Source organism: Protopterus annectens, chromosome 13.part0, assembly GCF_019279795.1.
Source record: "Protopterus annectens isolate FY-2018-M chromosome 13.part0, PAN1.0, whole genome shotgun sequence".
NCBI lineage: Eukaryota > Metazoa > Chordata > Ceratodontiformes > Protopteridae > Protopterus > Protopterus annectens.
In genome coordinates, this window is record NC_056747.1 from 923,592,073 (window position 1) to 923,605,683 (window position 13,611).

General features: G+C 42.3%; 1 protein-coding gene across 1 annotated transcript in view; it reads right to left on the reverse strand.

The window, feature by feature from the left end:
• Nucleotides 1-13,611, reverse strand: part of EZH1 (enhancer of zeste 1 polycomb repressive complex 2 subunit) — a 3,086,757-nt gene that overhangs the window by 765,477 nt on the left and 2,307,669 nt on the right. The window contains exon 14 of the mRNA XM_044054680.1: nt 1,926-2,051. Coding sequence (XP_043910615.1) covers nt 1,926-2,051 — 126 coding nt within the window. The remainder of the gene's footprint in view (nt 1-1,925; nt 2,052-13,611) is intronic.

The window sequence follows — 13,611 nt, forward strand, 5'->3', positions numbered from 1 at the left end:
CACTTTCCCACTGCAGGCCTGACCCTTGGTGTTATAGGGGGCATGTAAGGGAATATCTGGGCTTAAAGTGAAAAACTCCATGATGGCTGCCTGGCTGATATCATTGAAGCATCAAAGCTGTTGCATTAATGAATGTGAAACTCTTCTACTATAAGAAACAAATGACTGTGACTTGCTGCAGTGGGCCTATGGTCAGCAGGACTACAGGAGCAAAATGTGACAATAAAGGAAAGGAATTAAATCATAACCAGTCCTGATAGGTCCTCCAGTGGTCAAAATATATCCCCTACATTAGGTTGCTGGCACTGCAAATGAGAATACAAACTTCTCAGTAATAAAAAGTTTCTGTAACAGAATTAATGGACAGAATGGCCTCCCAGTATGAGTAACTTAGTCAATAATAAAGAATGCAACAATTTTAACACTCTCAGTAGATTTAGGAAAATTGTAAAGTCTGACTTTGTCACTGCTACTTCAAATAACTGACTCTGGCCTCTGCATTCAAGTGTTGAATTTATTTCTTAAGCAGAGTTCTACAGGACAGAAGTAGTAGTCATGTGACATTCTTTACTCTATTATAGCCTTTGCTACACAAATGATCAGATAAATTCAGAGTGCTAGAAAACATTTTGCTGTTTTGAAACAGATTAAAAAAAAACAGAACATGGTATGATTTTGTCCAATAATCACAAGAATGGTCACAGCTACAACAAATGGTCCATTGAAAAGTAAAATAATTAGCGCTTACCTAAATAAAGCTGCTTGTTTTTTATCTTTCATCTGTGGATTGTGACTTCCTGCAGCATTGGTTGGTCCGCTGAATGTTGTTGGTGACTATGGTATGATTTTGATGGAGATCCTAAAGGGTTCTCTAATACTTAAAGCAAGCTAAGTTTAGAACATAGTACCTGGAAATAAGTGTTAGTTGTTGATCTGAATCAAATTGATGACTTTTCTACTTTCTGTGTCTCCTGTATTATTAACTCCCATGCCACACCGCATCTTTCCTTACAGCTGACTTGTTAAAGTTCTGCTACTCATACCTGCAGCACGATCATCTCCAGCTGGAGAACTGTAGCCCTTACTGTTTCCAGTTATCTATAAATACTTGCAAGGCAGAGCATCCAGCAATCCAGTAACTATTTCAAATCCCTCTGCATTTAGCTTTTGATCTTTCTAATTAACTAACAAGAAAACAGAGACTGATAAACCGGAAGAAAGAAATATGATCTGTGAAAGCAATGAATAAGAAAAAAATGTTATTATTGTGTGCCACACTGTTTTGTACATACTACACAATCTTTTTACTCATGATAAGCTGCGGTGGTACAGCGGTAGCGTTGTTGCCTCACAGCAAGAGGTTCTCCTGTTTGATTCACGGGTGGAGTGCCTTCTGTGTGGAGTCTGCATGTCCTCCCCGCGGTCGAGTGGCCTCCAAAAGGCATGCATGAATGGGTATGCCTTCGCTGAATTGGGTGTTGGGCTGGCAACTTGGCACCATAAAAAAATCTACTGCCAATCATTAGCGGACCGGAGTTCCGCTGTGGCGACCCCTAACCAGGAAAAGCCGAAAAGACAAACAACAACAAAACACAATCTTTTTACTTAAATACTTAAGTTATACATATCAATAATCTACATGTTCTACAGAATTTTGTTTAACATGGCTTTCTATATTTTTTCCAAACATCTTTATAACATTTTCACATATGACAAAGGCAATCTTACATATTTTTTTTCCACGTGACATATGTGCTTTCTGCATGCCATGTAGTGCACTGCTGGTATGTCCCAAAGGGAGAAAAAAAACAGAGCACATACTACCTGCTCAGGAACCTATATCACATTTCCAAATGTAAGAATTAATTACATCATGATGACACACAGCATAAGCAAATCCATGCAACTTTAAAAGGTTCTCTTACAGTCCATGTTGCACTGGCAAAACCTTTCACAGAAATTTTGTGCCATGACACAGGGACAGGAGCTGTCACAAGGGTATGCAGGATGGTTGCAAGGATAATAGTTGTAAACTTGGCTGGAAGAAGGATCTGTGGAAAAATAAACATAAAATAACACAATTAAAATAGCTGTTGGTCTTAAAGCTGGAATATTACCTGAGCAGTAAACAGATTTATGAGAAAGTAAAGTGTTCATTCTGCTGAATGACATACAATGTGTTACCCTATGACTGCTGCACAAAACTTTATGTCAGGACATAGTCATTAGGGCATATATTATACTATTTACAAGAACTGAGAAGCCATAGACATGGAGATTAAACTATGCACTTACAGTCTGCTTGCCAAATTAAAAACCCTGTAGTATTCTACAAAGATTTCATTTATGAGGTACTTTATTAAAAGTTTCTCTGAATAAGTGGCCTCAAGGAACACAAGTGCAAAAATAAACATCTCAAAATAATGTCAATGTATTTTCACTTACCTTATAGTAGTCTACATGCTGCCACTACTATGCCCTTTTCCCCACTGTAGTACAATCCTGGAGGGCGTAGCCCCCCCCACCTAGTCTGGTTTTATATAGTCCAGTTTAATTTAGTATGTTGAAATTAAGTATTATGGGTTTCAGTCAAGTGACTTTTCGGTCTTTTGAAATATCAGTCTTATGGTCTCAGCCAAATGAGTTTCAGTCAAATGAGGTTTCTATCATATGATAGGGATACACACACACACACACACATACATATATATATATATATATATATATATATATATATATATATATATATATATATATATATATATATATATATATATATATATGTGTGTGTGTGTGCGCGCGAATATAGGGTCCAAATGAAGAGATGATAAAATCAGCAAGCAAAGGAGAGTAGTATTACTGGAATTTAATTCATCCTCAAGTTTCAGTGATTACCTTCATGTGGTGGACCCTGTTTTTACAAAATCTCACCAAGATGACCCCAAGATATAGACTGTATTTTATATAGCCTATATCATGGACAGAAGTAGGTTAAAAATAAAAACAAATAGCTGGGTGCACAAGTCCCAGGATAAAAAAAAATGTCCAATCCTTGAAGATGCACTGGTGCCAGGAATGGAATGGAAAAAATGATAGTGTAGAATCCTCAAGACATGGAAACATTCTCACAATGGGGTTAGGCCAAGTCCAGCAGGAGGATGCCCCCTCTTGTAGAAAGAAGTAGTAGTCAACAAAAAACACAAAAACTTGACAGGTGAGAAAAGAGCAAGGAAGATGACAAAGTGAACTACTGAGGATAAGAAATAAATATTATGCAAGAAGCCCAGAATGTCCAAATAGAATATATTCAAAAATGTAAGACAGAAATTAGAGGAAAGAAAAACACTTGTACACGAAAAACTGTCAAAAGCTTCAAATACAAATTTGTGTTCACTAATACAACAGATTCATAAAAATCATTATATAGACCAAGAAATCCTGGGCTGTTTGGAAAAAGAAATGACTGAGGAAGTGCAAAAATATAAAGAACAAAAACCTAGAAATTTTTGAAAGATATAAAGAAGAAACATAGACATGGGAAAGAAAGAGATACAGGCTATGGTGCAATATTTATGCAGAAGAGAAAGCCAAACAAATCAATACAAAAAAAGCAGTTCCATGGATATATGAAGAGAAATACAGCCAAAAGCACCCAAACATGGACAATTTCAAAATATAAAAAATAAGGTCAATAAGGGGGAATGTAGAATAGAAGATCAGTGAAGTAGAACTTTAACAAACAGAAGCTGAAGTTATGGTATACCTGGGAAGTGAAGGATTTAGTGTATAAAGTCACAAGTTATGTCACAGCATGATGAAACAATGACTCCTCAAAGTAAGATGGAAAAGGTGGAGTAGGAGACACATGAAGAAGAAATAGGACATGGGAAAGAAAAGAGATTTAATATGGTACAATATTTATGCAAAAGAGAAAGAAGAACTAAATACAAAAAAGCCACAACAAAGATATTTGAATCAAAATACAGGCATCTGGATATGGACAATTTTTCAATACAAAAATAAAAAAATAAAAAAAAAACAAAGGCGGAAAGCAGAAAACAGGATTAGTGATGGAAGAGTTAAAAAAAAAAAAGAAACTGAAGTCATGGATTATCTGAGAAGTGAAGGATTTAGTGTACAAAATTCAACTCTGGTAACATCACATCATGATGGAACAATGAGTCCTCAAATTAAGGAGTAACAGGTGAATGGGAAGCATCTGCTCACTTGCCGCATGAAGATACTCTGGAGCCTTTAGTAGAAAACCTCTACTGAAGCTCAGTTGGAGTTGCACGGCAAGGGAAGGAGCAGGAAATGGTGGCACCTCTGATGCAGTCAATGTTGTGGAGTGATAGGCCAGTGAGTTACCATATGAAAGAGCAATGGATGACAAAGGATGCAGCTGAAGATAATATCTTACAGGAAGATGTTCTGGAACTTTTTCTAGAATGCCCACAGGAAAAGGAGAACAAAGAATGTGGCCTCAGTTTAGAAGAAAAAGATCTAAGGGAAGAGAGCTTGATTTAATAGAGATGTATAGACATATTAAAATCGATAAAAGAAATAGATTACAGAAAGTCGGTAAGACCCAAAATGTTAGATGTCTGATAAATGAACACAGTAATTAAGAATATTAACAGGAATTTATGTGATGTAAGAGAAGCAAATAGGATATATTACTGTGCAGCTAAATTAATAACCGATACACAAAAATACAGGGCAATAAGTGAAAATAAGGGAAGAAATCAAATGCCATCATGGAAGTATCAAACAGAGAAAACTATAGAACAGACCAACAAACATACTTAGAAAGACAGATATGGTAAAAGCAGTGTGCAGTATCAGAACAGACCAGGCTCTGTTGTACACTACTGCAAATAATAACTAAGGATATCAGCAAAGACAGAAAAAAACTTAGAAGATGTGCAGATAAATATAAAGGGAATGTAGAAAATAAGCAATTCACTGATGACCTCAACAAAAAGTTTTATAGTGAATTTGGAAACAAAGCAAAAGAAATAGAAAGACCACAAAAAAGAAGAAATATACATATTTTGGAGAAATATCTATGACAACTGTGGAACATAATAAAGATGCTAAATGGATAGAAGTAAAAGAAACAGAAAGAAGTTCAAATGTACAGGATATGAAATGGGATGAAGTTAACTGCCAGAGAAACTGAAAGAAAAATTAAGAAAAGCTCCTTACTAGAAAACCCCAGGCCCATATGCAGTATCTAACTTCTGGCTAAAAGTATTAACATTTTTACACAAAGATTTAGCCCTGAGTAAGAACTACTCATATGCTATCCTAAAAACTATAGACCAAAAACTTGCTTTCTGATGATGTATAAAAAAGAAGTTATGTACTCACCATAACGTTCTATGTTTGTTGTCCATCTCGCCATTCATTCTTACTTGGATGGGTTTGGAGCCGATCCTCAGCTCCAACTCGGCCAAATACACAACTGGAAGTCTCAAACTTGGCTCATAGCAGGTAGGTATCCCATGATGCAGTGGTGCAACTCTCCAGATCTTGTTTGCTGCTAACTTACCAATGAGTAATATATATATATATATATATATATATATATATATATATATAAATATATATCTATATATATATCTATATATATATATATATATAAGACCCCATATCAAGGAGAAACAAACTGAAGGAGCTCATGTAAAGAGGAAAGATCACCACCAGGTTCTCTAGGAGTCCTTGGATGGGGGAAGGATGTAGGGGCTGTAAGAATGAATGACAAGATGGTCAACAAAAACGGAATGTTATGGTGAGTACATAACTTCTTTATGTTATGTTGTCCTATCATGCCTTCATTCTTACTTGGTTGGGACAGCGGCCCTAGCACCTTTTCTCCAGGTGGCTCACAAGAGTACACCTTTGAGCACAGTGGAACCAAAACAGGCTCTGTACCTGGAGACCAAATCCACTTTGTAATGAGTGATAAACGTATGAGGATTGGCTCACATAGCTATAGCACAAATACTGTCCATAGACATTCTGGCCTGAAAAGCAGACAATGTAGCTAATGCTCTAGCTGAATAACCCCTAATTTTGAATGGCAGTTCTCTATTATTGGAAGTATAGATAAAAGTGATACAATTTGAGAGCCAATTAGAAAGGGTGACTTTAGAAACTGGCATACCCTTTTTTGCCTCAGAGAAGGAGCTGAATAATTGGTCAGATTTCCTGAAATCTTTAGTTCTATGCACATCCAAATTTGAGCTGTCTATGCACGTCCAACTGATGGAGTTTATACTCTGCCTTGTTGCTATGGTTGGGGAAGAACACTGGGAGCTCAACCGATTGATTGATATTGGACTGAGAGCAAACCTTAGGTACAAAGGATAGATAAGTTCGTAACAATACCCTGCCCTTGTGAAAGATCAGATATGGAGGTCTGATAGACAGTGCTTGCAACTCAGACTCTTCTGGCAGATGTTACGACTACTAGAAAAATGGTCTTCCAGGAAAGAAATTTGAGGTCACAAGATGAAGAAGGCTCGAACGGTGGCAATGTAAGTTGATATAGGACAAAATTTAAATCCCAAGGAGGAAGTGGTTCCTTAAAAGGAAGTCTCAATAAGGAAGCACCTTTTAAAAATGCTTTACACAACCTGTGTGACATTAAATTAGGAGAATGGACACCGATGTGTTAATTCGAAATTGCAGCCAGCTGGACTCTAATAGCTGCTGCAGCCGAACCTTGCGGGAAGAGTTCCGTCAGGAATGTTTCTATTTTGTGCCCAGTGAGAAAATTTTCCACTTGCTAGTATATAGTCTTCTAGTGGGCGGCCACGGTGGTGCAGCGGTTAGTGTTGCCGCCTCACAGCAAGAGGCTCTCCAGTACGATTCTTGGCTGGGTTGCCTTCTGTGCGGAGTCGGCATGTTCTCCCTGTGGTCTCGTGGGTTTCCTCTGGGTGCTCCGGCTTCCTCCCACATCCCAAAGACATGCATGTGAATTGGACACTCTTAATTGGCCATATGTGTGAGTGCGTGCATGTGTGTGCCTTCTGTGGAAAATTGGGCACTGGGCTGGCAACACAACACCGTAAAAAGTACAGTTTTGTACCTACCATAAATGTAGATGTTCGATTGGTATACATCTGCAGTCATCACATATGGGTTGCCCTGCCTCAGGCAGCCCTTCGGTCGGCCGGATTCCAAAGTCTGGGTCCGGCGTCGGCTGATGTCGCCCTTTCCCCGACGTCAGAGCGCCTGGGGTATATAAGCGTCAGCCGACGCCATCTTCCTCAGTTTTTCTTGCCCCAGATGCCAGGTGCCCTCTAAGGAAGGCTAAATTTGGAGAAATGCAAAAAATTCCAAACATGCACAGTAATATAAAACAAATACACCATAATAGATAACCCCAGTTAGCTATAAGAGGGATAAGTACCCAAGAAATACCACAGAGGGGAAGGAGGAAGAATAAACCTGACTGCAGATGCATACCTATCGGACATCTACATTTATGGTAGGTACAACACTGTACTATGTCCTTCAAGGATGCATCTGCAGTCATCACATATGGGTAGAATACCATAGCCAATCTGGGGGTGGAGGATCTATGTAAAGGATAGTGTAGCTAAAATACCCTGCAGGACTGCCGTAGCAAAGCCTGCTCTGGATCTGGAATATAAAGGTAAATTGTAATACTTGGAAAATGTATGCACGGAGCTCCATGTAGCAGCTTCTAGAATGTCCTTGGTAGCCACCCCTCTTAAGAAGGCTGTGGAGGTGGCTGTGGCTCTGGTGGAATGAGGTCTAATGTTAGCTGGCACAGTTTTTCCATGAAAGGAATAACAAAAACGAATGCAATTCCCTATCCATTTTGAAATTGTCTGTTTGGAAATTGCTTTTCCTTGTGTACCAGCAGCATATGCTACCAACAGCTGGTCAGTTTTTCTGTAGCTTTTAGTTCTGTCCAAGTAGTAGCGCAACTGTCTGTGTATGTCCAGGGTGTGCAGAAGTTTCTCCCCTTTGTTTTGTGGATTTGGGAAGAAGGTAGGCAGGTGAATAGCTTGGTTTAATGAGACCCTGGATACTACCTTTGGCATAAATGAAGGATTGGTTCTCAATGAGACTCTGTCCTGATGAAAAATAAGAAATGGCTGTACTGCCATGAGGGCCTGTAACTCAGATACTCTTCTTGCTGAGGTTATGGCCAGAAGGAAGGCAGTCTTCCAAGACAAGAACTGTAGTTCCGCAGATGCTGCTGGTTCAAAGGGAGGCAGAGTTAGTTTTTCCAACACGAAGTTAAGGTCCCAAGTAGGCACTGGAGGTTTCCTTGGAGGATTGATGTTTTTAATTCCTCTTAGAAACTGTCTTAGGAGAGGATGAGAAAAGACAGGTGGATCAGTATTGTACTCTGCTGAAATTGCTGAAGCATGAATTTTAATGGAAGAGTAGGACAGGCCATTGTGGAGCATTTCCGCCAAGTATTCCAGGATATGTGCCATGTTCATCACTGTCGCATCTAGGCCCTTTGTGGTGCTCCAAGTGTGAAATCTTTTCCATTTTGCTGAATATGCCTTTCTTGTGGAAGGTCGGCGAGCTTCCATGATGATATCCTTCACTCTCTTGGATAGCTTATCCTGAGGAGGAGTCAAAGTATTTTCCAGGCTGTTAGTTGCAAGGTTTTCAGGTTGGAATGCAGAGTTTTGTAATTGTGCTGTGTCAGGAGAAGTGGCCATTGAGGAAGAGGCCATGGTTTCGTGCGTGACATGCTCTTTAACAGTGGGTACCAGTGCTGTCTTGGCCAGTCCGGAGCTATCAGAATCACTTTTGGCTGCTCTGTCCTGATCTTCAGTAAGACCTTGGTCAATAATGGAAGAGGTGGAAATGCATACACTGTTAGAGTTCTCCAGCTGAAAGAGAGGGCGTCCACTTTCCATGCTTGTGGGTGGTATGTCCTTGAGCAGAATTTCTTCAGCTGATGATTGTGGGGGGAGGCAAAAAAGATCTATGTCCGGCCTTCCCCATGATAGTGTTATCTGTAGGAAGATGTCTGGGTGCAGCATCCATTCGTGTGCATCCATGATGTGCTTGTGCTTAAGCTGTCCGCCAGTATATTGTCTTTTCCTGGCACAAACTGGGATTGCAGCTCTATACTGAGTTTCAAGGAAAGTTCCCATAGAGTCATTGCCAGTCTGCAAAGAGTGTAGGAATGGGTGCCTCTCCTTGCTTGTTTATGTATCACATTAACTGTGGTGTTGTCTGTCCTTATTAGCAGGTGGCCTTGATGCAGAAAGAGTTTGAAGGCCTCTATTGCATGTATCACTGCCAGCATTTCCTTTTGGTTTATGTGCATGCGTAGCTCCCTTTGTGACCACAGTCCTTGAATACATCTGCCCTCCATGTGTGCTCCCCAACCGTGGTCTGAAGCATCGGTTGTAATGGTTTGGCTGGCTATTGGTTTGCTGAAGGGCAGACCCCTGTTTGACTGGCATGCTTGAGCCCACCACAGAAATTCCTTTTGGAGGCATGGAATGAGTGGGATCAAAGTTTCTAAACTGCCCTACATGAAGCTTCCAATGCATCATAACCACACTGCAAAAAATGGTTGCTAACCTGCTGGGAGTTATGTACCAGATCCTGAAGAGATTTGCGATCTAGGGGTTCAGGTGAAGACAGTTTCTTATGCAATTCATCTAACAAATACTCTTGGTACTGTATCATATGAAATTGACAATTTAAAGCCCTCATAGAAAGAGTAGCAGAAGTATACACTTTTTTTACCCCATCTCTCTAAAGCCCTGGACTCCCTTTCAGAGGGGAGTGGATTTTTTGTAGTGGCAGTTGCAACCCCTTTAGGGCCCTGAGAAATAGTTTCTGGATCAGCAGAGTGGGCCTTGTAAAGAAAATGATGTGAGTCGGGGACCCTGTAGTACCTATCGGGTTTGACAGGGGCCGGAGGAAGAGTGTCAGGGGTTATGCTAGACTCAGAGTACATATCATCAATGACATTCAAAACAGGAGGAATAGCCAAAGGTCTATGCTGAGGTAAATGCAGAAAAGTTCTTAATCTTTTCCTGGAATCAGAGAATTCCTGGCCCTGCCATTTGAAATGCTCTCTCATAGAGTGAAGGGTCTCCCCGAAGGACAGTTCTTCAGGAGGGGAGGCCGAGGGGATAGATTCCTCTGCATCAGAATCCTCGTAGGCCGAAAAAACCTCCTCCTGGTAGTCTGAGAGAGCAGAGCCATCAGAGGCCTCCTCTGAGAAGTGGGGATCAGAGGGCTCCACCCTGGGCCTTTTGTCTAGAGGAGGTTGAGAGCCCCTGTCCGGATGGGGTTGAGAGCCCCTAATTAAGGAAATAAGGTCCTCTGCTAAAGTTAGAATCTGTGAACTTGTAGTGGGTCCCTGAGGAATAACCCTGGGAGGCATAGCTTTTGTGTGTTTAGCAGCTTTAGCCCTGGTGAATGCCTTTATGGACATGGATGCAGGAGGCCTGGCTGCACCACGTGCTGGTGTAGTTTTGTCTAGAGGAATGGTGTCGGAAGTTTCCAAGACACCAGTTTCAGAAGGAAATTCAATAACCGACTCAGCAGGGGCCTCCGGGGCCGAGGTTGTCGGGTGAGCGGTTTCGGGGGTCGGAAGTACTAAGGACACGGTTTCAGCCGAGCCCGAGACACTCACGATAGGCCTGGCCGTGGTTTCTGACTGTGCTGAGTCCATAAACTCCTTAGGTACCATTGTAGTTTCCTCATATGCAGCCTTGCTTGGCCGAAACCGCGGCCCGCGTGTGCCGGTCCTTGTCCTTCCGTTTCTTTGTTAAAGGTGAAGTCGGAGTCTCCGACGGCATATTGTACGAAAAACTAGCCCCAAAAAATTCCTCTGCAAACTCCGCCCGATGTCTAAGAGTGTGTCGGTTGAAGGAAGCACAGGCTGAACAGGCCGAGACGTCGTGGTCTGGGCCTAGGCAGGGGAGGCAGTAAGAGTGGAAATCCTTATGAGGTATTTGTTTCCCACAAGTTAAGCAATTATTAACTTTATCTGACATCGGCTGAGGCAAGAAAGAGTCCCCAACGGGGTACTTAGCTTTTGAAGTCTTCGGTAGCTGAATTACAGGAGCTGGCCGACCGGCACTTGCGAACTGCTTCTGCTTCGGGCACCACGCGGCAAGAAAGACTGGGGAAGATGGCGTCAGCTGACGCTTATATACCCCAGGCGCTCTGACGTCGGGGAAAGGGCGACATCAGCCGACACCGGACCCAGACTTTGGAATCCGGACGACCGAAGGGCTGCCTGAGGCAGGACAACCCATATGTGATGACTGCAGATGCATCCTTGAAGGACATCTCCACTGCCAATCATGAGCGGACAGGTGATCCACTGTGGCGACCCCTAAATGGGAAAAGCCGAAAGAAGAAGTATATAGTCTTCTAGTAGAAAATATATGAGGGGGCATCAGCATATGTTTGACTGCTAGAGTGAAGTTTTGAAGCCTGACTAAACTGGGAAGTGGAGCAGCCATGCTGTCAAGTTGAGGGTGTGGAGAGAAGGATGAAGTGCACCTGACATATGTGTCAGCAGGTCTGGAACTGGGTCCAGAGTCCATGGCTTCTCCTGGGAATGAGTTCAGAGGAAGGGGAACCAAATCTGCCAAAGCCAATATGGGGCAATGAGAATCATCCTGCTTCCCAAGCAATTTGCTTTCTGGACGACTTTGGGTATGAGGGGAAACTGGGGAAAGGCATAAAGAAGTCCCAAGGGCCAATCGCGTACAAGTGTGTCTCTCGGTGTCTCCTCTGGTGGGGGAATTAGGGCAAAGTAGCTGCTGCACTTGGCATTCATGGGAGTGACGGAAAAGGTTGCAGCAAGGCTGACCCCATTTCTGGAAAATCCCTTCCATTATGTTCTGGTTCAGACACCACTCATGAGGCATTACTATTGCCCTGCTGAGCTTGTCGGCTACCATGTTGGATTTCCCCAGGATGTGCGTTGCTACTAAAAAGCGTTGGGAAAAAATTACCCATTGCCAAACTCTCAGAGCCTGGCGACAAAGTGGGTATGATCTGGTTCCTCCTTGTTTGTTTATGTACCAAACCACCGACATACTGTCTGACTGTATAGCAATCGTCCATAGTGGAAGAGAGTCGTGGAGTGCTTGCAACGCCAGAAGCACTGCTCTCATCAACACTGATATGTAAGTGAGCCTCATGTTCCTGCCATATACCTTGGACCATCCTTCCCAGATAATGTCCCCCCACCCTATCTGGGAAGCGTCCGTGGTCACTGTAGCAACAGGTTGTCATGGAATAAAGCGTCTACCGATAGTCACATGGTTGGACTGGATTCACCACCATAGGTCCTTTTTGCATGACTCCGTTATTCTGTTCAGTTGGGACATCTGAAGTTCTTGAACTAACCATTGGGAGAACAGGAGCCATTGAAGGATTCTCATATGCATCCTGGCAAGAGGAACTAGTGTTATGGTTGAAGCCTTTGTCCCTATGAGTTTCAGAACTACTTCTGCCTTTACCTTGTCCTTGGCAAGAAGGAAGTATTTGCTGCCTGAGGGCTTAAATTCTGTTGGCTGGAAGACGTGCCATCATGGAAACACTGTCTAGGTTTGCGCCTATGAAGGTAATATGTTGACAGGGCAACAAGGCAGATTTTTGTAAGTTGACTGTTATGCCTAACTGAGCACACATTTTGAAAGTGGCATACCTGGCTTGTTAGAATAGATGCTTGGTGGTGGCAGTTAGGGGCCAGTCGTCCAGATACGGAAACACTTGGAATCCAAGACATCTCAAGTGAGCCGTTACTACCGCCATGCATTTGGTGAACACCCTGGGGGCTGCAGTGAGACCAAAGGGCAGACCTCGGAATCACCCCTGGGATTCCGGATATTGGCTAAGGCTCTTGCCACCCCCATAGTGCCTTTTTTAGGCAAGGCTCAAATTCTAAACCTACCACCCTAGAAAACAAAAATGGGAAGAAACTGAGGGTAATGCTGCTCAATGCCAGAAGTCTAAATCTCAAAATGCACGCACTCGAGGCCCTTCTCAGTATGGAGAACATCGATGTCTGTGCTGTAACTGAAACCTGGTTCAAGGCTCCTGAGAGCACCCCGGCACTATTAGGTTTTACCTCATATCATGCGTTCCGGCCCCAAAACCCAGACCACACCACAAAAGGAGGGCTGTATCCATATTCATAAAGGATACCCACACCTCCAGGTTGGTGGCAACGCATGAAGCTCGGAAACCATCCAGGTGCAACTAACCATAGGCAAAACTGCTCTACAAATTGTAGCATGCTACAGGCCACCCTCTCAAACTCAGGAACCCCACACAGCCTTCCTGAAGACACTGGAGGGTATAAATGTATCTCCAAACACCATCATATTGGGTGACTTCAACTACCCGAATATAGACTGGGAACATTACTCAAGCCCTAACTTTCTAGCCCAACGGTTCCTGGAGTTCATAAATTCAAATGCCATGGAACAGCTAGTCACTGTTCCCATGAGAGGAGAAAATATACTAGATCTCATTGTCACAAACATGGGGACAAAATGCTCCTCACCGAAGTATATCCCTCATTGGTGAGATCTGATCATAAACTAATCTCACTGGAAATCC